Raw genomic sequence first — 26483 nt, forward strand, 5'->3', positions numbered from 1 at the left:
TTATATAGGCTCCTATTACCCCCCACCCCCATCCCGATTTTTCACACTTGCTGTCTGGTCACCCTATAATAGGGTAGGTGCTGACAACAAATAACTTGACAAAAGTGTGTATCATTATAAAAGGGCAAATTTTTAAAAAGGAGGTAGACAAATTTTGACTACTTAGTATTATGTTCTTGTGATTTACCTACAGAATTCCAATCTATTCATTTTTTTTATAAAACTTACATCTGTATGAGGAAGAAATATGCTCATAGAATGCATCACTTTTTGGGGTTTATTTTCACTGATTTTTTAATTAAGTCTTTTTTCCAAAATTGTGGAAAATCAGAACAACCCTGTTTTGGGGGTGGAGACGATCATGTTGATGTTGTGTTTGGCAACATCTGGGGATTTTGGGCTACTGAGCACAGCTTTGGAATTTCTACTTCATAATCTCAATGAGCCATACTTAGATTACATTTTTATTGGGCATAGTTAAAAAATTTTGACGCAGGAGGGCAGTGGTCAGGGAGCTCCAAAATTTGGCAAGGGAATTTCTGCTTTCAAACTCCTAAAGCATCCGTATCAAATACAAATTCAATTCTTGGTAGGCTATGTCAGAACAAATTTCTTGTCGTATTACAGAGGTTTATTGAAAATGCTTGAAGCTATCTTTTCCCTTAGCTTCTCTACATAAATATAATATTACAGTGAATACTTTGATTTTTTTTAAAATTCTTATTACCTATGCCTTGGAGAAGAATGAAGGGATGGACTTCAATAAATGTGTTGGTTTTTTTATGACTCAATACAGAATGATTGTTTTTGCAGTGCATTAACAGTGTTACAAGCAGGAAGACTATTATTTAACCTTTCAAAAGTGTGAATAAAATGATTTCCACAGATAAAATTAAATCTTTGAATAGTAAGATTACTATTCTAAGGATGAGTAAATTGAACCTAGACATTTTGAATGTTCAAAATACTATGATTATCATTTCTTAATAAAAGTTTTGTGCGGTTCTACACTTCCCATTTTCCTCTGGAAGTACAGAAATGCCCAACAAAGACTGTGTCGTTTAGTGCTTAAAGAAGTAACAAGGAATAAGCTTTGGCACAGCCACTGACTCTTTGTGTGACCTTGGGCAAATTTCCCAGTTTACAACTCTGTGGTGGATGTAATAAGGGCTAGAAGTAATAATAATGTCTACTTTAACATTTATAATATTGTTTGCAATTCACGTGTGAAAAGTGCTACATAAGCCAAAAAAATTCATCATTGGGCCAAATCCTGAAGTTCCTACCCAATGTTTACTCGGGCAAAACTTTTGTTAAAGTCAGTGGGAGTTTCCCTGAGTAAGAAGTGCATAAAAACCAGTAAAGGAATTCAGAATTTGGCCCATTATTTTTGTTATTGGTTGTTTATTCCTGGATTGTTCAAAACCAGAGCATATTGGAAATCACTCAGAAGAAATCCTGATTTCATTAGATTTTGAGCCAGTTTCCAAACCAAAATGATTCATATGCTTTGGAGAAGCTTTAAATGTTCAGGTGATTATGGTAATTTGTGCATAACCCATTGTTTCTCTTTCCTCTCTTTGTTGGTTGTAATTCCCATTAGAACTATTAGAGTTAAATGTACACGCTGAGTGAGGAAGTAGGGTCAGTCTCATTTACACTGGTGTTAATCAGGAATAACTTTAGTAGAGTCACTAAGATTATATCCTGGCCCTTAAAGCCTTGATCCATCCATTTTCCTTTCAAATATTTGTCACTTAACAGGAAAATATTCAAACTTGTCTGCCTAATCTGCACCCTTGAAACAGGCATTTATGTTTGCAGATAGTTTCATACATAAAAGTGGCTTTTTGTATGTGAAAATATCCCAGTCACATGAAACATGCCTATTTCTGTATACAGATGTGGTGTACGTATGTGTGTTGGTGTGTCTATAAAGAGCATACACGCATTGTTTGTTTGTTTATTTATTTATCTATTATTTATATTACCATAGCATTTAGGATCTAGTCATGGATCAGGACCCCACTGTATCAGGCATGATACAAAATACATATTTTGTGGCTGCAGTTTGGGCACCCTGCTTTGGAAATGTAGCCATTTGTAGTTTTCTGCTAGATCCATCCATTTATTTTTAACCTTCCACAAATACCCACAGAATGTTAAGAGATCTTTAATTCTCTCTCTCCTTCTCTCTCTCTTTTCAGCTGTTGTCAGTGCCATCCCAGTGCCAACACTAGAAAGTGCCCAGTACCCAGGAATTCTGCCATCTCCAACATGTGGATATCCGCACCCGCAGTTCACTCTCCGGCCCGTGCCATTCCCAACACTCTCTGTTGACCGGACCTTTGGAACAGGAAGAAGTCAGTACAGTGCCTTACCTTTTATTTTGATGTTTGTTTTCTGATTAAGTGTTTTGAAGTGGTGTTTAGACTGGAAATAAGGCATACATTTTTAGTAGTGAGAGTAATTAATAATTGGAACAGGGGTTGTGTTGGATTTTCCCTCACTGGCAAATTTTAAATCAAAATCGGATGCTTTTCTAAAAGATCTGTTCTAGTGCAAACAGGAATAATTTTGTGAAAGTTCTATGGCCTGCAGGAGATCAGACTAGATGATCACAATGTGTCCTTTGTGACCTTGGAATCTATGAATCTATGAAATAGCAAACACAGTATTATTTTCTTATCAGGAGGACAGTATACTTTAAAGGAAGGCTTATAACTAGCTTAGAGTTTGTGTACACATTAATTTGAACAAAATGACATCTCACCTCATGAGTGGGTTCCTCTGAGTGTTTTCTGGTATGAGCCAGTAATAAAAAGGAAAATATCTGCAGTTGTGTAGTACAGTATAGTTTTGAAGTGTAGTAAGAATGCATGCAGTCTTTGCAGTTAATTCCTTCTCCTCAAAGTTAACCAGTATACAATATAAAAAGAATACATGGTGGGTTGCATTTTCAAAAAGCACTCCATCCTGGTCTAACTCGAAATCAATGGCAAAATTCACATTTAAATCAATAGAAAAATGTAATTGATTTCAGTGGGAACAGAATTAGGCCAGTGTTGATTGGTCTTCAAAATCCCACCCAGCATTCTCTATATTAAACCCAGGTTTGCCAAAATTGCACTAATATTTCCTTACCAGCAGATTTGTTCCTTATAAAACATTGTCATCATATACTCCTTAAATTCAGTGTTCATCTGTGTTTAATTAGGCATTCTTGTGCATTTGGAGGATCAAAATATTATGGTAGAGAGCTCGTTAGTTCGTACCAGGTAGACTGAGAATACTGATCAGGGGAGACACCAGAGAGCCTTGCTTCACACCTCTTTTTAGAGGTTGAAAGTTGTTGCGCCTCTTCAGGATCATCTGTGTCAAATCCCCCAAAGTTTTAAAACCCCTTGGTTTGTACCAAAACAAGATTTATTAAGAATTGAAAGAGAATTGGATCAAAATAAAAAAAAACAATCTGCATAATGTATCTAGCCGTAAACTCTGCACCAAGTTATCTAGATAGGTCCAAGCCATGTCATTAAACTTGGAAGAAATAGTGCATGCTTCTGGAGAATGTATACTTTTACCAGCTTGCACCTTTGTCTGTGACAGTTTGGCAGGGCAGCATTTCTTAGACTCAGGCATCTCATATCATCCTTTGCCCCCTCATCCTCTCAGTTTACTTTAAACTGCCTTCCTATGGCATCTTCCACAAAGATATTACCATATATGGACCCTCAGGAAAGATATAACAGTCTTGCATGAAATAATAACACCTATCTCTTATGTAGCACTTTTCATCAGTAAATCTTAAAGCACTTTACAAAATGGGTCAGTATCATTATCGCCATTTTACAGATGGGAAAACTGGGGCACAGAGAGGTGAAATGACTTGTGCAAGGTCATCCAGCAGGCTAATGGCAGAGCTAGGAATAGAACCCATGTTTCCTGAGTTCCAGACCATTGCACTCTCCCCTAGCTCACACTGCTTGCCGTGGCATAGATTTGCCAGACTTATATTCTTTAGAGAAATAGATTGGTGTACTTTTGTTCCTGTACTCACTTTACAGTTTATAATGCGCTTTGGAAAGCATATGCACACAACAGTTGTCCCTCAGCCTCACCTTCACACCTTATTTTTAAATAAGCAGTCCTAACATCATGGGCCATATGTTCTAGCCTATTAACATGCTTTTGCATGTTAATTATCCTAGCTCGAGGGCTCATATTTTCTTATAATTCCCGCTTAACTTTATTCTACTCTTCAGTATGAATTGCTGACATATTTATGTCAATCTATCACACACATTTTTCATGTTCCTGGCAGTCTGGGCTGCTAGTTCATGGAGAATAAATTCCATGAGTGGTTTTTCTCCTGTTTGATTTTTGCTTTCAGTCATTATGGTCAGACCCAGATGGACTGTCAATTGACATTTCAGTAGAAGGCTTATTGGTAGACTGTGGGCCTAGATGTTCTATCCATGAACGCAGTATCATTGTCACCTTCTTCCCCTACAATGACTGGGTCCAATACAAGGCTAAATGGTAAGTGCCTCTGGAGGGCCTGGCTGGGGCAGCTAACTCCTGGCTGGATGTTTCTGTGTGAGAATATAGACCTCCCTCACCCCCAAATTATCACAGATTTAACACGCAGAAACACAGGGTCTTCAGCTTTTTGATGTATGGACACCAGACTTGGGAGGAGAATTTTAACTTCACATTACAAGATGTTGGATTCTGCCTACCCATGGCAATGGAAGAGAAGATTGACAGATTGGAATGTGTGGTCTTTATCCTGGAGAGTTTAAAAAAAAATGTGGATGCATGGGCAATTGCACCTCTGATAGGCACTTTGATAGTGTTCACTGGGGCAATGTGGAGCAGGGATCGTACATTTCATAAGTATGTTTCATGGTACATTTCACAAGAGATTATATATTTAATAAATTGTCAGCAAAATAACACAAAGTAAGGCATGCACAAACTCGACACTCCCCTGAAGAGCACTGGACAGGAGGCTGGTGTCCTGTCCCCCATATCTTGTAGATGGTTTCCAACAGGGTGGATTGGAACATGACTGCCTCCTTTTGAGAGAAAGCCCTTTGCTCCCCTCTCTGGACTCTGCTAGGTCAGCCACTATCATCTTGTCCTCCTTGTGGCATTACCTCATCTTTTTTCTAATACCTCCAGACCTCTCCTGTGACCTCTCACAGCATCCACCCCATCAAGTGCCTTCATCCACAAACAATTATTTTACATGGCCCCCACACTGTCAGACTTCTCCCCAGAGGATGTCATAGCACACCTCAGTCATCTGATCAATATCTTACCCTTTTCTTGTGAAAAAAATGCATTTTTGAACTGAGTCTGACCAACCTGCCCACCCTGGACTCACCACTGGAAGCAGGTGGTGAGAGCAGCTGAGCATTTCTGTACAGCAGTGATTGATCCAAAGCAGATATTTCTGCAGCTGTCCAGTAGGAATTGTGAGGTACTTCTCTCAGAATGACATCTTGAAAATTTCTGGCTAAATATTTCGCTTTTAGACAGCAGAGTAGAAGTGCGGAGAATTATCTGTGGCTAAATTCCCACACATGCAACAAACCAGGTGGGAAGTCAAAGAAGACATTGTTACTTCTGCAGCATCCATCAGAGATGCAGGAGACTCAGCTGAGAAATATGACAGAAAGAAGCGCCACAAAACTCCATAAGGCAGAAACTATTTTCATATATGTTGTTTGTTTTATCAAACAACTAGCCAAGCAATTGCATAGCTTTCTGTAACAGCATGGTGGGTTAGCTTTCTGCCTGAGTGGAATGGAGAGGAGGCTATATAGATAGATAGATTTGTGTGTGTGTGTATGTATGTTCCTGCTATCTCTACTAATGCTCCCACCACAGAACACAGGGACTGGCAGCAGCACATAAAAGAATGAAAGAATGGCTGTGCTCCTTGTTGCACATTTCCTTCCTGCACACTCAGCCAGCAGACAATATTAAAAAGCAGCTGGAGCATCTGCTTCATGTTTGGATCACCTTACCAGGTCTCCCATATGGCTTCTCTCCTGCAAGAAATGGTTTCAGCAAAATTACTCTAGAATTCTGACTCAGTCATATCCACTTCTTTGTCTTAATCTGATCATGTGGGGTTTTCTTGACAGTGAACTGCAATTGAAGATCATACTAGGGAAGGTGCATAAGGTACATTTGTATCCATTTGAACCACACAGTGAAAACCCCATGAGACTCTTGCCCCATTGCAGTAAAGTTTAAAAAAAAAATACATGCACTGCAATAATTCCTTTGCAGTGAATTCTACCTACTGTACTACATGGCTGAACATGCTATTGATCAGGATGTAGCAATCTTTGAATACATCATGTGCAATGTCATTAGGGAGAGTGTTGCTGTGCATTCTGCAAAGTGGACCATGTTTGAACACCTCTTTCTGTTCCTGAAATCATTCATGGTTGACCTCAAAGCTTCCAGTGTTGAAAATCTTCCTTAAGCCAAGTTTTACTGTTCATCTTCTACTGAGAAGAAAAATAAAAAAAAAATAAAAAAATAAATGAAGGGCTAAGTCAGAATCAACCAGAACCTCCTTGAATAATAAACTGCTTGTTTGATTTACACTATCAGTGAAATTTATATACACCAATTATTATACCTTTGCTTTACTATCCTTGCTGCCAGGAAATATATCTGTGTCATATTAAGGTGGCTTCACTCTGTGCGGCAGTTCCTCCTAACCATTAGCCTTCACCTGAGGAATCTGTCTGGTCTCTATTTTGAGCTGTTTAACGTGTACCTCAGGAGGCTGGGGAAAGATTGTGAGATGCCGTGGGCTGCAATGTCATCAAACTTGCAGAGGACACTGAGGCCTGGTCCACACTAACCCCCCACTTCGGACTAAGGTACGCAAATTCAGCTACGTTAATAACGTAGCTGAATTTGAAGTACCTTAGTCCGAACTTACCGCGGGTCCAGACGCTGCAGGCAGGCTCCCCCGTCGATGCCGCGTACTCCTCTCGCTGAGCTGGAGTAGTCTCCTCCCCATCAAGCACAGACAATGCTGTCCCCTTGAGGTCTCAGAAATGAGCAACTGAGAGAAATGAGCAACTGGATGAGACCTGATGATTCATCCTCAACTAGGAAAAACACTGAAGTGGCACTGGTCAGGAAGAAGCAGTTTTAAGGACTAGTAGGAGCTGCAGTGTCTCCCTCAACTGGGGGGGGGGGGGGGGGGGGCAGAATATGAGTAAAGGCAAGATTGTTAGTTGTAAAACCAAAACCAAAGCAAACAAAAACCTAAAGAAAAGAAGAAAGAAAGAAACAGTCCTCACCATTTTGAGGTAGCACTACACAATTAGCAAGGAACTAAGATAGCTTCACCTCCTTCAAAGTGTAAAAGGGAGCTATACTCATTTTTTTTTATTAAAACAAATCTTATTTCTTGACAATGTTTCCTCTTGGAGCTAACGGTAACAGTGAATATTTAATTCTGGTATTTTAGGGAGGAAGTATTGTTAAGCTGAATCATGGATATTTCAGTTGAACCAGTTTTTTAAGAGAGAAGACAAAGGATACTTTAATACTGGGCTATATCATGCCTTCTATTTTAGTCAGGTCTCCTCTGTGATTTCATTGGGGACCGCTGCACGTACAAATGATGGTGTGACATGACCCAAAGTAATTGTGAGCCCAATCCTTGAGTTCTGACTGAGGCTCTGCTTTCTCCCTCATTTTCTACATGTGTCCTTTATGGGCTGGATGAGTAGGAAGAGTAGCTTTAAAGATATATTTTTTTCATAAATGAATTCTTTGGGGGTCCATCATAAATGACTTCAGAAATATTTCTGTTGAATTCAGTGAAGCTGGATCTGGTCTTATTCTAGCAAATGCAAAAAACAAAAACAAAAACAAAACCCAATACCCACAGCACCTTTTCCCCAAGAATATAAATATAAATACCTAAACTTCTCACCTGAGAATAAAACTGGTGTTCTAGCAAATTTATTATTCTTATTTGTATTACAATAAAGCCAGAGGCCCTAACTGAAATGAGGGCCATATTGTGTAGGTGCGATACAAATAACTAGAACCTGTCCCCAAAGAGTTTATAATCTAAATAGAAAAGACAGACAACGCATGGGAGGGGGAACAGAAGCACAGAGAAGTGCAGCCCAGGGTCACACAGAGCTAGTAATAAAACTGACACCTCCTAAATCCCAGTCTGGTACCCTGTCCTCTGGGTCATGATTGCCATTCATGATTAAACATACACTGGTATAGCCTGGGCTTATCTCTGACTTCATGTCAGAGTGGAGCTAACAGCCACATTCAAAGTGGGAGTACTTCTCAAAGATATCACTCAGTAAAAGATGTACAATGAACGGTTCATACATCTGACATCATTAAACTTCTCAAATATATCAAACCAAGACCTGTGGGGGAATAGACCAGAACATATGGAAGTACTAGTCCACAAGCTAAATTATGACTTAATTGGCGTCACAGAGACTCGGTGGGCTAAATCTCATGACTAGAATATTGGTATAGATGGCATAGAACAGGGGTGGCCAAATCACGGCTCGTGAGCCACATGCGGCTCTTTTACAGTTAAAGTGCAGCTCATGTCCCCTGGGCCTCTCCATTCTCTGCCTACCAGACAGGGGGAGGAGGAACTCAGGGCTTCTGCCCTGCGGCGGGGTGGTGGCGTTAGGGGCTTCTGCCAGAGACAACTGGTGCCTGCTGAGAGTGGGGGGCACAATTTAAAGGTTCATGCCCCACCCAATAGCTTGAGTCATGCCTCCTCAGGCACACCCTCACTCTTACCCTCAGCGGCCCCACCATGTAACCAAGCAGGGCCAGCAAACCCTCGCGAAAAACTCCACGTATCGCCTCTAGCTTCTGCCTGGCGGAGAGGGGGTCTCGGGGCTGGAGCCCTGAGCCCTGGCAGGCACACCCCAGCTCTTGAACAGCTAAAGATTGTCATATGCGGCTCGGAGGGTCAGTAAGTTTGGCCACCCTTGGCATAGAAGGAAAAGTTAAAAAAAAAAAAACTGGCATGTTTAGCCTTGAGAAAAGAAGACCTGATAGTCTTAAAATATAGTAAGGTTATAAAGAGGACTGTGATCATTTGTTCTCCATGTCCACTGAAGGTAGGACATGAAATAATGGGCTTAATCTGCATCAAGGGAGATTTAGGTTAGTTATTAGTACAAACTTTCAAGCTATAAGGATAGTCAGTTAAGCAATGGAATAGACTTCCAAGGGAGGTTGTGGAATTCCTGTCATTTGAGGTTTTTAAGAATAGGTTAGACAAACACCAGTCAGGGATGGTCTAGGTTTACTTGGTCTTGCCTCAGCATAGGGGGCTGGACTATATGAGCTTTTGAAATGTCTTACAGGCCTATGTTTCTATGATTCTATTAGTCTATATAGAAATGAAAGAGAAAAGTAAAAGTATACAGTAGAATGCTGAGTCTATGTTAAGTCCATCACATGCCTCTTGTTCTTCTAGTAGACAGTTCATTCCTTTTGGAATCCAGAAAAACATGACAGCAGCAGAGGATATAAAGAAGTAAATAAATCTTCCACATTGTAAATGGCGCTTACCTGGACATAAAAGTATTCCAGTTAGGGCCTGATCCAAAGCCTGCAGAAATCAGTGGAAGGTCCTCCTATTGGTTTCATTGGGGTTTGGATCAGATGCCAAGGTACAGCAATTTTTTTTTACCTTGTCAAAGCTCTTAACTTCAGCAGTGAGGACAGTTGGGACCCAATACAATGTTTTTCATATTCAGGGTTCCCTGAGAGCCTAGCTTCCATCAAAATCCTATTTTTAACTACAATACCTGTTCAAGTAATCAGAATTCTTCTGGGATTAGACATCTAGTGCTGGGTTTCGTAAGGGCAAATGTCTAGCTTCTAAGTGGGAAATTGAGGTAACTGGATCGTGTGGTACCAGCAACGGACTCCTCTTCATCCATTATTTAAATAAACTTTCAGAGCTTCCATCTTCCATTCCCTCAGGAACCTGAACTAACTGCGAATTGATGGCTCTCATTAGGTTTTCAAGCATGTACGTTTTACTGTTTTAAAACTCCCTTCTCAAATACTAGACATCTTCCTCAGACAACTTACTTTCAATATTTACAGCCCAAGTCAAACCACCTAATTTTTATGGAATCCTTGCCTTCAGTTGTAGATGGAGTGCTCAACCCCATCAAGTAGTATAGTATTATACTTTTTATTATACAAAAGTATTGTACTTTTGTATAATAAAAGTTATTGTAGTCTTCAGATTTTACAACTGTGCTTCCCTTCCAATATCCATCACCATCTTTCATTTCTAGCCCACTTGGATTTATACAAAAACTTTCTCAGGAGCTATATCTAATGCCCATTAATGTTCAGAATATCACTCTCTGCACTGCTGATGCCAGCTGATCAAGTTTTTCTCTCTGAGACCATAAACTCAGAAGATAGCAGGCAGGTCAGTGGAGGTTAGCAATACGTGCCTGTTCTCTCTTGTCTGTGCATGCGGGTCAGCAGACTCTCAAAAGAAGTGGATTTGAAGGACATGATAGCCTTAGGCACAGTAGAAAAAGTAGGCTGTTCCTAATATCATAAAAGAAAATGTGAGGCCAAGAGCAGGAGAAAAAGACAAAAGGCTGGATTTTTTCCTTTAAGTACAGCTGTGAGCAAGGAATCACCCTCAAAGACCTTGCCACTGAGACACACACCTTTGAGTCACAATTCTCCAGATTCTCCTTGGCCAGCAAGTAGTAGGGATGGAGCCAACGTTCCACCATTCTCCATCCCTATTTGCCAACCTGCTCCCACAGCACTAGTTTACCTCTGTGCACCAAGTCAGAGATTTAAAGGTGCTTTTACTCTCCTGCACTGGCATGTGGTCCAAGTCAAAGCCTAGTCCAAAGAGAACAGTCAAGAAAGAAGAGTAGAAGGGGCGCACAGAGCAAGAGAGCGGAAGGAAAGAAGAGTGGAGAGCCAGGCAGTGGCATCATTATGCAGAGAGCACTGAAAGTGAGGACAAGGAAATTTCACTACAACCAAGTAAACTTTTACAAACTACAAATGATTGTGACCTTGGTCACATCTTGTAGTTCGTCTCGTCTGCCTGGAATTCCAAATTGCTGGAGAGGTCTACAATATTGCATCAGGAACAGATAAAAGGATTCTGGAACAAAAACCCTCATTTCCATTTTTCAGAATAATTTTGCCACCTAGTAGATTGTAATTACTTATATACATGGACATTAATTATTATAAAGTGCCTTGAGATTTGTCTTGGCTCTGTAATTACATGTTATTTCTACAATGAGTTCTGGATTTTGAAAGCAACCAGATTCTCTAGAGCATTTTCATTCTCAGTATAACAAGTAGGCCAGATATCTAAGTGTCAGGAAGGTTGTTTTCTGAAGTAGAAGGATGAGCTGTTTGGGGTCTTGATTGTTTGTTTGTTTGTTTTTGCTTTCTGGGCTCCTGCCACAAGATTAACAGTTGAGCTGTGAGCCATTCTGGCTGGCACAAATATTAAGGAGATTTTACCTGACTCAAGACTGGGCAAATCCAGTTTGCTCAAAATAAATACATCCCTCCTCTGATTACACTTTGTTAACTTGTTTGCACCTTTCCACTGCTCTGTTTGCAAGTAAGGTAAAGATTTTTAGTCATTTAGGGAAGCTCTTGGCCTACTTACTAATGGACAAACCCTGCTGTAGTGAGATTCCTCTACACAGTGGGGCAGGATTTTGGAAATCCTCAGGAAACACAGCCGAGCCCAGGGCTGCAGGGCCTCCATGAATTTGCCTAGGATGCAGGATCTGGAATGGGAGTGTTGAGACACTGTGCAGAGCATAAGAACATATAAGAACATAAGAACGGCCATACTGGATCAGACCAAAGGTCCATCTAGCCCAGTATCCTGTCTTCCGACAGTGGTCCATGCCAGATGCCCCACAGGGAATGAACAGAACAGACAATCACCAAGTGATCCATCCCCTGCTGCCCTCTCCCAGCCTCTGGCAAACAGAGGCTAGCGACACCATCCCTACCCATCTTGGCTAATAGCCATTGATGGACCTATCCTCCATGGATTTATCTAGTTGTTTTTTTAACCCTGTTATACTCTTGACTTCACAACATCCTCTGACAAAGAGTTCCACAGGTTGTGCATTGTGCAGAAGTGGCCACCACCTTGTGACAGGGGAGAGGGGATTCCTGGCCATCTTTCTGTTTAGTATCCTATACCCATAACCATGGCATAACCAGCCAATGTTTCTTCCTCACAGTCTTATTCCCCCATGGATAACTCTAGCTAGTCGGGCCTGTCATGGTAGATAGAGGGGACTAGGATTTACTCCTTGGAGACTTTTACTACTTTGAAATTAAAATTCTTCTCTCAACTACAAAATAATCTATTCCCTCCACCCTCATATTTTTGATTAATCTATTGGCAGAGCAACTTCATTTGGACAGTGTGGTACCCTTGAAGTACTGCAGTACAATAGTGGTTTTCTGATGGAGCAGTATTGCGTCTCTGTATAAAACAGCAAAGACCAATGACTTAGAGACAGCACTAGACGGAGGGACTCAAACTTTTTACAGAATGCAGATAACTTTGTAAAGTGAGATACCCAGGGTGAAATCCTGGGTCCATTGAAGTGAATGACAAAACTTCCATTGACTTCAATGGGGTCAGGATTTCATACCCAGTCTCCACACAGATTAAGTAACATCTGATCTTACTCCCTCCTTCCCACTTTCTATGCCTCGATCCCTCCATATACAGATGCAACGAGATACCTCTTCCTCCAAGTTGCTCAGCTCCTGGGTTTTATCTTCGATAAACAAACAAACCATAACCACTATGATCCCTTTATGGTCTGTTAACCTGACCATATCACCCCAGTCTTTCAACCCTTCCACTATCCACCCTGCTCAACTGGACCCCACCTTCTTCATGTTTTTCCTCCATACTACATGATCCGCTTGCAGGCTCAATCTGAGAAGGAAATAATTTAACATAGCTCTTGCTCTAAAGAGATCTGTAGCCAAGAAATGAATGGGCATGGAAACTGAACTACCCTTTGCCCCACAGGCGATCCAGTGAAACTACTGACAGAGCAATATGGGGAAACTTGAACCATGCCGTTACTTGTCCTATACCTGTTCTGCACATAGCATTTTATGTACCATATGCTGGGTACTATCATAAGAGAACTCCATGTTTCAAAACCAAAACTGGCTCTTTATTAATAGAACTATTTACAGAGGTTCTGCAACTGCAGCTAGCTTTCCAGCTACGTGTACACAGACTGACTTCCTTTGCCTCCTCCTCACTCTTCCCTCCTGCAACCTGTGCTCCTCCCTCCAAGTTCCGTGCTGGTTGCTGCAAATAGGCAAACAATTTTAGATTCCAGGACTCTTAATCCAACACCTTTCATAAGAACTCAACTCACGTGAATTTTTTAAGTTAAAAAAAAATGAACCCAGAGCATTTATCACTTTCACAGATGGCCCATGATTGTGTAAATAAAATGGTTTACAGCATTAATACAAATGCCCTTCACATGTTCCGAAGCTTTGGCACTGTCATGTAGCATCTCTTTTATCCTGACACTGTTCTTTGAAAATATCACTGAGCAGCTTCTCTGTAGTTCCATTTGCAATATGTGCATATTCTCAGTAACAGACCATGCTGTTGCAACTACAAAAGCAGTTTCTCCTCCCTTGATATTCACACCTCAACTGCTAGAAGAGGGCCTCATCCTCCCTGATTGAACTAACCTCGTTATCTCTAGATTGATTCTTGCCTGCATATTTATACCTGCCTCTGGAAATTTCCACTACATGCGTCTGACGAAGTGGGTATTCACCCACGAAAGCTTATGCTCCAATACGTCTGTTAGTCTATAAGGTGCCACAGGACTCTCTGTTGCTTTAAACAGTTGTAATCACCCTCAAATTACCAGTCTGGATAGAAAGCAGACAAAAAAAGAAATTATTCCATCCACTGAAATGTTTTCCTTTTCTTTCATTTTTCTTTCACATTACTTTAGCGAAGTTTGTTACTCTGTTTTGGCATAGAAAGTTCATGAGAGGGGTAATTTTTGAGAGCCTTTTATAAGAAGCACTCTAGAACATAGAGTAACCTTGATTTATATTTGAAGGTTGACATGGCATGTTTAAATCACAGAAAAATTGACTTTGGGTATAGGATAATAAAACAGCAACTGACTGCTTTGGCACAGTGAATATTGCTGCTGCCTCAAGGGAAAATTATGTTGGTATTTGGTTAAATAGAAATTAAGTCCTTTCTTTGTCTTCAACTCTCATTAGCTGTGGCTATAACAATAATATTGGGCAGAATGTAAAGAGTTCCAGCAGCTGGGATTTGTGTCACTATCCATATGATATACTTATGATTTTTGGTTGATATTTAGAATTTAAAGGCACCTAGCTCCAATAGTGATGGGAACTTAAGAAGTTTGAATACAAATAAAATATACAGAGGGAGCTAAAAATGTCATTTTCTGTACTTTATTTGAAGGAAGATTTATTGTAGCACTCTGACACATGGCTGCTTTTAGGAATGTCTTGTTTCTAATTCATCTATTAATATCTTTTGAAAAAAATGTTTACATATTTCTTACAGCTCCTCAAAGGTTAAAGGCTGGTACTTCCCTTTCTTTGGGAAATGATCACAAAAGTAAGAAATAGGATTTGGAAAAATATCTCAATAATAGTTCACTTTATTATTCCCTAACAGCGGTGAGTGAAGGACCAGTCCCACAACAGCCATCCATGCTGCCACAGACACAGCCTGAACATGCCAGCAACGAGGACGCCCCGAGCAGAACGATTCCCACAGCCTGTGTCCGGCCTACGCACCCTCTCCGCAGCTTTGCCAACCCATTGCTACCTCCACCAATGAGTGCAATAGAACCGAAAGTCCCTTATACACCACTTTTGTCTCAAACAGGTAATAATTCAGGAAAGAATGACTGATATTATTTATTAGCCACCAAGGTGCAGTATTCTAGCTGAGCCTGGGTGCAGGGATTATTTGTCTAAGGTACTTATCTGCTCTCTGCCCTCAGAATAGGATGTGAGCACCTCATAATTTTAAGTTAGTTATCTTCACAATACTCATGTGAGGCAGGGAAGTGCTGTTATCCCCATTTTAATGGTTGGGAACTGAGACATGTAGAGACTAAGGGCCAGATATTTAAAGGTATTTATGTTCCTAAAGATGCAGATAGGCACCCTGTGAGATTTTCACAAGCCTGCAGAAACCTAGGTAGGTGCTTTTGAAAAATCCCACTACGTACTTATCTGCATCTTTAGGAGCTTAAATACCTATACAGACCTGGCCATAAGTGGCTTGCCAAAGGCCATGCAGGAAATCTGTGGGCAGATTAGGGATTTGAACCCAGATCTTCCAAGACCTAGACACAGGACCATCCTTTCTCTTTCTACAGTAGGGCTTTGATTTTTGTTCTGCTTATTTTCCATTGACTGCCATCATTTTACTTTTTGCATTTAATTCGTATTGCGCCGGGGCCCATCATGGATGTTCAAGGAAAGTGAAGGACACAAAGTCCTTCCCTCCTGCTCTAGAACCCCAGATAGGAGCCAGCCACAGTTGCGGTCCTTGTGTTCTCCTAAATACAGAGATTGTTCTCAACACTCTCTGGAGGGCTACACACCTCAAAGGAGAGTGGGAGGAGTAGCAGTGTAGAGGAGCACATGCTGTACTCTTAGGGGTGAGCCTCACACTCATTTGCACTAAAGTTTCTTTGCAGCATTCTGGCCATTGGAGGGGGCCTTGAAGTGAGCATAAATGTCCTTAATGCCCACTTAAGTGCTCCAAAGTGGCGTAAAGTGGCCTGAGTGGAAATGCGAATCTGGCCTCCAATGCATTTCAGAGCTGCCCCCTGGGACAAAGCAGCTCTTCTCTGCCAGCAACCTGGGCCAGACCCTAATAGGCACAATCTGGCTATAAATCACAATCTGGCTATAAATCATGTACTGTGCCTTCTATCTATGCACACCACTCCCAGTCACATCATTGTCATCAGTGATAGTTGTGCCTGCGGACTGAGGCGGTTTGTAGACCTGAAACTAAGTGACGTCCTGGTGAGAATTGTAGAATTAAAAGGTCAACCCTTATCTATATTTTGACTTTCTTAAAAGTTGCAGTCCTCTACTGGGAAGCTCCATTAAATACCATTAAGTTCTCACTTGAAAGAAAAAGACATGCTTTAACTGTCAGAAAGAAAATATAGACTGTCCGGTATCTTAAAGAAGTTTCTTTAAGTTCTTGTAGAATGAAAAAAGAATACAGACCATTTTATGATCATATTCCAGCATTTCATTAGGATTTTCTGGAATGGGAATTCAGAATAAGGCAATAGTTTAAAATTAGAGTTAATTAATAAGGGAGGAGAATTAAATAAATCAGGAGGCAAATGAATCAGTTGGTCTCATTTCAAATTTCATATTTGCTACAATAAATTAAATCAATGCCAAATCCTTGGCTCCTGTTTCAAGGTTTACTTTCTTGATAACGAAAGGATTATGTATATTTGCCAGAAAAACTGTCTGGAATCCAGTCCTGAAAGCAAACTCATTAAAAATAAAAATTAAATATGCAAGGAATGGGAAGAAATAGAAAACAATTACAAGAAAAAAAAAACTAGGAGATGAGAATGATGCTAGTAAGACCCTTCTTTAAATTCCTGCATTGCCTCCCTGCACCATGGGTCCAGGTGCAGAGAGGTAAGGGCCAGGAGTTCTCACTACTAGAGATGGGCAAATACCTGATTTTTTGGTTCTCTTGGCAATTCCAAAAAATAGGCGAGGGGGAAATCAGTTCAGATCAAACCAAATCCAGAAATGCCAAAAAAATGTTGGCAAATGGAAAAATTCTGTTTCGGATCAAACAAAACATGTTTTGTTTGACCCGGAACATTTTGTTTCCAGTCATTTTAAAAGGACTAGATACACAAAGTGGTTGAAAGTGGAGAAGATGGTGGTGGGCCTCCCTAGAGCTTGTGTCCCAGTCATTAAGGTGCTCTCATGAGATTGGGAGAGCCAGCTTTGAATCCCTGCTCTGGAGCGGGCATTTGAACCGAGGTTTCATCCCATTCCAGGCTATAGGGATGGATTTGTTTCAGTCTCTCCTGTTGAAGCTCCTCCACTTTGTATAAAATACTTGAATAGTTATTTGGCCAGAGAGAAGGAGAATAACTACACAGACATTAGCTTGGTGTTTAGGATGCTCACTCAGGCGAGGGAGACTCAAGTTTAAGTCCCTGCTCCAATGATTATTTATACTAAGAGGACCTGCTTCAAAAGGAGAGATTGAGTGCACCCCCATCCCAAAATAATCTATGGCCTGGTTCAAATTTACAAATAGTTCCATGTTGACTGAAACTGCATTTTTCGGCAAATACACTATTTGTCAAAAAAAAAAAATGACCTGATCTACCCACTACCCTGCAGCACAAGCAAGTGGGGAAAGGGTAGAGTTTTAGGTCCATCCTCCACAATGCACCATCTCCACATTGGAGCTGTCATGGGGAAGGTAGTTGTTTGCTGCTAGTATGGACTATGGAGCAGAGAGGGGGGTTGTGCTTTTCTAAAGATATTCCTTTCTTGGGATGCTTCTAGGATAGCACAACTACACACCACCCCGTATTTCACACCTCTTCTATATTGTATTAAATGCAATAAAATGAGACGAGTTTTATACATATACATTATATGAACCCAATCCTAGAATCCTTACATGAATAATTCTTATGTGAGTTGTGCTTTTGAAGTCAATAGCGTTATCTGGTAAATAAGGACTACTTGTGTGAATAAAGTGTGCAGGATGGGACCCAATATTGATAATTCACACTATGCAGTGTGGTGGGTTGCTCAATTTGGCAGAATTACCTGCAGTTCAGAAATTTCAGCTCTATTGAATTCTGTTGTATATTCAGATGTTGCTCTCTGAACATAGTGTTCTTGCCACACAACATATGTTACCTAACTGTAAGTGATTACAAGACTACCAAAAAAGCACCATGTTTTTACTATGAACACCTGCTATCCATCACTAGGTAATTCAATTTTTGACAGCAGACAGAAGCAGAGAAACCCTACAATGTTGGAAAGTCTTTTTTTTTTTTTTTTTGCCAACTCTTACAACTGAATTATATTTTTATATATGATAGGATCTATTCGTCCTTATGTAATACCACAAGTTTACCTAAGGCCAAATCCTACTGACCTTATTATGTGAATAAGCCTACTTACTTCAGTAGAACTACTTGTATAAGTAAAGCAATCAGGTTTTCGCACTTGATCTTCACAATTTGGTGGGGGGGGGGGGGAGTAGAGGCATGTTAGCCATCCCCATATAAAGTTCAGTGATCACCATTAAAATTGCTATTTGTGAGTAATTATGTTACCTCAGAATTTTCTGTGTTCCCTAAGCCGTATAAGTCTGTATTGTTAATTAGACAAAAGTTTACATTAATTGTGACCACTGGATCCACATTTCCAGAGAAGGTGGCTGCCATGTACCAGAGCCACTGTGGAGGCACACTGGCTTATTTGTGGGTCGTCCCTGATAATTGCATGGACCTCAGAGGATCAGCAGGGTTTCTAGACAGGCAATTCCTCCTTCCTCCCCATTGACAGAACAATTAGGGAGGAACTCCATGCGAGCATCTTCATGGAGATATCCCTATTTGAAACCCCTCTGATTTTGCTGTAGGTGGGGGCATGCCAGCCCTTAAATGCTAGCAATTTCTCTTTTGGGAAAAATAATTACTTGGCTCAAACAGATGGATGGAATGAATTCATTTTTCACTAGACTTTTTTTAGATCTCAAGCAATTTCTGCTTGCAGAACATAATAATGTAATTAGTAATAAATTTGTCATTACTTAGACCAAACAAAATGTTTATTACTTCAAGTGAGTGTCATGGAAAACATTACTTTCTCATTTCTCAAACACATGTCGGGCAAGTGTCTTATCCCTTCAAAAATAACTGTGATGGAAACTTCCTATTTAATTGAGCTGGGATGAAGCCAACAGGGTCCTATAGAAATATAACAGGGTTCTATAGGAATTGATCTAAATACCTATGGACAAAGATTTTTTCAAAAGTGGATCCCTAAAAGTAGGAGCCTATATCAATATATACAGGCACCTAAATAAGCAGCCTCATTCTTAAAGATTATGACTATCCAGCAGATCTAACTGATCTCAGTGGAAGCTTGTATATGTTTAGCACTTTTGAAAATCAGACCATTTATTCATGTGTGTAAATGTGGATTTAGGAGACTAACTTTAAGCCCCTGTTTTTGAAAATTGCGGCCATAGAATTTAAGGGCCAAATGTCATGGTCATTTAAGTCAATGGGAGTCTTTTTGTTGACACACACACACCCTGTCATAAACAGACAGTTAAGGGTTAATGCCTCTTTTACCTGTAAAGGGTTAAGAAGTTCACATAGCCTAGCTGACACCTGACCAGAGGAACCAATGGGGGGACCAAATGTTTGGAAGAGGAAGGAGGGAAGAGTCCTTTGTTCAGAGTTCATTATGTTTTGTGCTGGAGAGAAAAGATCCAGGAATCAGCCTCCTATCAGGGTAGTGAGTATTAGAGAAGGAATAAATTAGCTTATGTTTATTTTCTTTTGTGATTTGTCTTTTTGCATAAGAGGGAGATTTAAATTGGTTTTTTCTTTTGTGTAACTTTAAGGTTTTGCCCAGGGGGGACTCCTCTGTGTTTTGAATCTGTTGTCTGTGAGAATAGCTTGCATGCTAATCTCCCAGATGTTTTCCTTTCACCTTTCTTTCTTTAATTAAAAATCTTCTTTTAAGAACCTGATTGATTTTTCCTTGTTTTAAGATCCAAGGGGGTTGGATCTGGACTCACCAGGAATTGGTGGGGGAAAGGGAAATTAAACTCAAATCCTGCCAGGAAAGGGGGGGATGATTAATTTCTCCTTGTTTTAAGATCCAAGGGTTTGGATCGGTGTTCACCAGGAAATTGGTGGAGAAGTCTCTCAAGACTACCCAGGGAAGGGTTATAGTACTTGAGAGGGAGATATTTTGGGGGGAAGACAGAATTTCCAAATGACTCATAAACGATTTGGTGGTGGCAGCATACTAATCTAAGCTGGTAGTTAAGCTTAGGGGTTCTCATGCAGGTCCCCACATCTGTACCCTAAAGTTCAGAGTGGGGGTGAAACCTATGACACACCCCCATGGGCATTGGATCAAGCCCTAATAGAAGATCTTTTCTACAGGTATTTTAGCATCTAAAGAATTATATACAAGTGTTATAATTAGCTATTAACATCTATAAGCTAGTACATACAAACCTGTAGAAAGGTTAACATCTTTTATTCAATTCTATAGTATTTGACTATAAGGGAACTAATAAATAACTTAAAAGGCCACAATCCTGTTTGTCAGGTCATACGTTCAACATACCCCAAAGCTGAAATATACTCCTTTTTACTTGAGTCCATTGAGTTTGCTCTCTCTGCTTTAAGCTGGCCCATTTCATAGATATTTTATAGTAGATCACACCGTTTCATCACCGCTTTATGATACAGTGGTTCAGATTCTTAATACTATATCTGAAGACATGAGAGTAACTGCACAATCTTTCCTTTCTACACTCCACTGTGGCTGCGGTCATTTCTCCTTGCAAATCACGGACATAGACATTTAAGCGATTTGACTTAGTCCCCTTTCAGGTTAAATAGAAAATGCTTGATGGAGTGTTGAGCTTATTGCATTATGGATCTGACATAAATTCTACAAATGGCCAGGAAAGGAGTGTTTTTTTTTAAATTCCTGACAAGTGGAAATTCCTTTTAACTGTTGAAATGATCCGCTGCACTTTAAATGAACCTGGATTAGCAGGCCATTTGTCTTCTGTAGCCGTAAGTATGCTGTAAGCAGGGTAGAAAATGTGACCTCGTAAGTAGAGCCTTTTATACTGTATCACAGTTTTATAACTTTAGCCCCTGTATTTTTTTGCAGTTGTAAAAGTGCTGTATTCTATTGCCACTTTACTTTTTTTGCATAATATCTACAAACAGAAGTAAAAATGTCCATCTTTTCAATCTTCCATGGATTAATATGCCAGTGGATATGACAGAACTAAAAAGTATATCATTGTACAGCAAAATTGAGTTTATTTTTTTTTCTTCCTTACACACTTTAAGGTGTGATCTAAACTGGATACGATCTGGAAGTTGTAGGGGAGGGTTGCACAGAATGTGGACTTGTTTATGTTCTCTGGCTCATCAGGAAATCATGTATTCTTGGCATAACTTTTGTTTTTTTTTTGTTTTTTTTTGCAAGTAGTAGTCTAGCATGCATGCCTATATACGCCGCTACCTCGATATAACGCGACCCGATATAACACAAATTCGGATACAACGCAGTAAAGCAGTGCTCCGGGGGGGGGGGGGGCTGTGCACTCCGGTGGATCAAAGCAAGTTCAATATAACGCGTTCACCTATAACGCGGTAAGATTTTTTGGCTCCCGAGGACAGCGTTATATCGAGGTAGAGGTGTATATAAAAAAGTAATAAATTATGGCAGCACATTAGTACAAGTCCCTACCAGTGCCTGGTTATAGCCTCCCACTAACTGTCTTCATTAGAGGTTACCACAGCATACCTGCTTAAGGAAATCAGCTCAGTCTGGTGGTTGCTGTGTCTGCCACTTTTCTTCCTCTGTATGAAGATTTCAAAGAAAGAACCAGAAAAACAAGAGAGAAAACTGAAAAAAAAAAAATACAAAAATCACACCCACAGAAATGAGAGGTAAAATCAATATGAAACAATGGATTGAATATAACTTAATTAATCCTGTGCCATAGTAATCTCACTCATACATAACGGCCTCTTTGGCCAGAGAAGACATCATTCAAGGCTATATCTGCACTATGAGTTAGGGGTGTGATTCCCTGCTTGCGTACACTCACTCATGCTACTTCTTATCAACCTAGCATGAGTATAATATTACAGTGCAGCCAAAGTAGCACAGGCAATGGCTGCATGGCAAACCCACCTGAAACCAGTGGGTACATTCTCAGCTCAGCTAACCTGTGCTTCCGCTGCCACTACATGTGTTGCCGTGGCTACATTGCTATTTATACTTGCACTAGTGTGATGAGAGCTAACGGAAGTACATGTACACGACAAGGGGAATCACTCCCCTAGCTTGTAGTGTAGCTGTAGCCTAAGTTACTGTTGTGTTTGGAAAAATGACTTTTAAAAAGTGACACCATCTTATTCAACAGATCTGCTCCCTCTCATGTATTTCTTGTACAGAGTAGCTTGCAGGGCTGCTACTAGCAAATCAGGCTTCTGTACTGGATATGGACTGGCGACAGAGCTTCCGTCTCAGAGAGATACACACCCGAAATGTTCAGTATCAGACCCTTTAATGTTCTGCCACATATTGTTGGATTGAGATTCACTTAATCAGCAGACAGGTCTAACAAATCTTTAAGGCAAGACACTCAGCAAGTAGTGATCACTTCCTTACAAGTGGGAAGTTCATCGGGATGATATCACAGTCGCCTCCACCACTGGACAGTACAGTTTTGACCTCCCTTTGTTACACAAACTTATTTATAACTTTTTGTTACCTTCTCTTATACATATGTATTAGTCTCTCATTTCCCTGTTAGCTCTCCTCCCCCGTCAATACAGAGCTAGTTTTAGTTTAAACTGTTTTTTTTCTAGCTTTTTAGTTACTTTATCTTTTCTTTTTCTCACAAACATGATTACTCTGTAATTTCTCACACAAGTGCAGTTCTACTTATGCTTACGATGTTAAACATTATCAGAACAGGTTTCAGCGGTAGCCGTGTTAGTCTGTATCAGCAAAAAAAAAAACAGGAAGAGTCCTTGTGGCACCTTAGAAACTAACAAATTTATTTGGGCATAAGCTTTTGTGGGCTAGAACCCACTTCATCAGATGTATGAAGTAAAAATACAGGAGCAGGTATAAATACATGAAAGGATGGGGGTGCTTTACCAAGTGTTAGGTCAGTCTAACGAGATAAATCAATTAACAGCAGGATACCAAGAGAGGAAAAATAACTTTTGAAGTGGTAAGAGAGTGGCTTGACAGTTGACAAGAAGGTGTGAGTAACAGTAGGGAGAAATTAGTATTGGGGAAATTAAGTTTAGGTTTTGTAATGACCCAACCACTCCCAGTCTTTATTCAGGCCTAATCTGATGGTATCTAGTTTGCAAATTAATTCCAGTTCTGCTGCTACATTATTATATATAATCTGATGTTCACGATTTATCATTAGTCCATTTTTAGGTCCTGCTTATGTTTCTAGGCATGGTTCATCATCTTGATTCCATTCTGGAGTAGGAGGCATTGTTACTCCAGTACATTCAGGAGTGGTACTCTGCCAGTCCTTAATCACATTCAGAGATCAGGTCAAAGTCTCAGGCCATGTCTACACTTATGTACTTATGTCGGCAAAACTTATATCATTCGGGGGTGCGAAAAAACACACCCCTGAGCGACGTAAGCTTTGCCAGCATAAGTGGTAGTGTGCACAGCGCTAAGTCAGCGGGAGAGCTTCTCCTGCCGACATAGCTACCACCGCTCGTTGGGAGTGGTTTAATTACGTCGACAGGAGAGCAGCTGCATCAGTACAGTTGTGTCACTCTAAGGTCTCTAGTGTAGACATGGCCTTAGTCACTTTCCTGGCTTGGTGGGCGAACTCATGGGTTCAGTGATCTGCTAAAATAACTGTAATATTTCCTGCAAGTGTTAACTGCACACTATGAATGGTTAGGTTAGCCATAACCATCCCATTTAAACACACCACCCTCTGTAAGTCCCCCAGTCCATATTACTGCTCCTGGGAGTTGCTTTTGCTGTAGGATCCTCCACCTTGATTGCAATCCACTCTGTACCAGAACACTTAGGCTTTCCCGCGTGATTACACGAGAACCATAAGGCTAGGGTGGCATTCTCCACTTCATGCACTGTGTGATGGGTTGGATCACAGAAACCCCCTTGGGAACTGCCAACTGATGTGCCAAGACTACTTCTGCCCCAGCTTTCCCTGCCAGCCTGGGAATCCAGCACCCTGTCTCGTTGAGCTAGACAGGCCCGTCTGCTCCAACACAGACCCAGGGTCTGAACCACGTGCCCCAAAGCTGCAGACTTAACTGAAAGTAGCTAACAGAAGTGTTCCTGTCTTTAACACCCAGATGCCCAACTCCCAATGGGGTCCAAACCCCAAATAAATCCATTTTATCCTGTATAAAGCTTATACAGCGGGGGTAGGCAACCTATGGCACACGTGCCAAAGGCGGCACACAAGCTGATTTTCAGTGGCACTCACACTCACATTTTAATTTAATTTTAAATGAAGCTTCTTAAACATTTTAAAAACCTTATTTACTTTACATGCAACAATAGTTTAGTTATATATTATAGACTTATAGAAAGAGACCATCTAAAAACGTTAAAATGTATTACTGGCACGCAAAACCTTAAATTAGAGTGAATAAATGAAAACTCGGCACCCCACTTCTGAAAGGTTGCCGACCCCTGTTATACAGGGTAAACTCAGATTGTTCGTCCTCTCTAACACTGATAGAGAGATATGCACAGCTGTTTGCCCTCCCCCCCCCAGCTATTAATACATACTCTGGGTAATTAATAAGTAAAAAGTGATTTTATTAAATACAGAAAGTAGGATTTAAGTGGTTCCAAGTAGGAACAGACAGAACAAAGTGAATTACCAAGTAAAATAAAATAAAACACAGAAATCTAAGCCTGATACAGTAATAAAACTGAATACAGATAAACTCTCACCCTCAGAGATGTTTCAATAAGTTTCTTTCACAGACTGGACACCTTCCTAGTCTGGGCACAGTCCTTTCCCCTGGTACAGCCCTTGTTCCAGCTCAGGTGGTAGCTAGGGGATTTCTCATGATGGCTGCCCCCTTTTCTCTGTTCCACCCACTTATATATCTTTTGCAAAAGGCGGGAATCCTTTGTCCCTCTGGGTTCCCACCCACCCCTTCTCAATGGAAAAGCACCAGGTTAAAGATGGATTCCAGTACAGGTGACATAATCACATGTCACTGTAAGACTTCATTACTCACTTGCCAGCACACTCGTATACAGGAAGACTCACAAGTAAAACAGAGCCATCTACAGACAATTGTCCTGGTTAATGGGAGCCATCAAGATTCCAAACCACCATTAATGGCCCACACTTTGCATAATTACAATAGGCCCTCAGAGTTATATTTTATATTTCTAGTTTCAGATACAAGAGCGATACATTTATACAAATAGGATGACCACACTCAGTAGATTATGAGCTTTGTAATGATACCTTACAAGAGACCTTTTGCATGAAGCATATTCCAGTTACATTATATTCATACTCATCAGCATACTTTCATAAAATCATATAGAGTGCACACACTGTCACTACCTTGTTCCTCTGCTGTATCATCAATTCCACGGACCCCGATGTAATTCATTTAATGCCTCCTACTGTGATAAACACCTAAAAGGGAAAACAAATACAGGCTGAGGTTACCTTAAATAAGATCTGCTTTGCACAGTGCCACCAAGTAGCTGAACAGTATCATACAGGTTTCAGAGTGGTAGGTGTGTTAGTCTGTATCAGCAAAAAGAATGAGGAGTACTTGTGGCACCTTAGAGACTAACAAATGTATTTGAGCATAAGCTTTTGTGGGCTAAAACCATTCCATTATACTTTTGTGTGTTTAGAATCAGAGCTGATTAGTATAGCAACAAACAAACAAAAGGCTGCTATTGTTTTGCTTCAGTTGGCACTGCAGAACCAACAAAGCTATGAGAGAGGAAGCTCAATTCTCCCGGGGCACGGACTATCATTTTGTTCTGGGGTTGTACCACACCGAGGGCAAGGGATTCCTGGTCCAGCACTAGGCCTCCTTCGCACTACTGCAATATGAATGATAATAATAATAATAATTAGTAGCTGTTAACTCCTAAATTGTGTTCCAAATACAAGGGCAACTCTTTAATTGTAAGCAAAGTATATTTGATCAGGAAGTAATTGGGGGAGACTATAAATCTAACACCCTGTAGAGCAGAACTGTACTTAAAAACAAAGCAGAGAGGTATAATCTAGTGATGGAACAGGGGCATTTATTCACATTAATCCAACTGACACTAATTAATTAACTGTACAGATAAATTTGTGTGCTCTTTTAGACATTTACCCCTCAGAGTCAATATTTCCCATTGCTAATGGAAAATGTAAATCAAATCATATTGTTGTTTTATATATAGTTCTAACTCCCACCAATTCAACTATTAGTTTCTTTGCATAAAAACTATGAGAGCATTTCTGGTTCTTCTAGTTCCAGTTCTTCATCTTTTAATGT

General features: G+C 40.4%; 1 protein-coding gene across 1 annotated transcript in view; it reads left to right on the forward strand.

Annotated features, from left to right (window-relative positions):
• Positions 1-26483, forward strand: part of DCC (DCC netrin 1 receptor) — a 923941-nt gene that overhangs the window by 881747 nt on the left and 15711 nt on the right. The window contains exons 26-27 of the mRNA XM_065406266.1: positions 2208-2372; positions 14795-15007. Of these exons, the coding sequence (XP_065262338.1) occupies positions 2208-2372; positions 14795-15007 (378 nt within the window). The remainder of the gene's footprint in view (positions 1-2207; positions 2373-14794; positions 15008-26483) is intronic.

Source organism: Emys orbicularis, chromosome 6 (genome assembly GCF_028017835.1).
Source record: "Emys orbicularis isolate rEmyOrb1 chromosome 6, rEmyOrb1.hap1, whole genome shotgun sequence".
In the NCBI taxonomy this organism is placed as follows: domain Eukaryota; kingdom Metazoa; phylum Chordata; order Testudines; family Emydidae; genus Emys; species Emys orbicularis.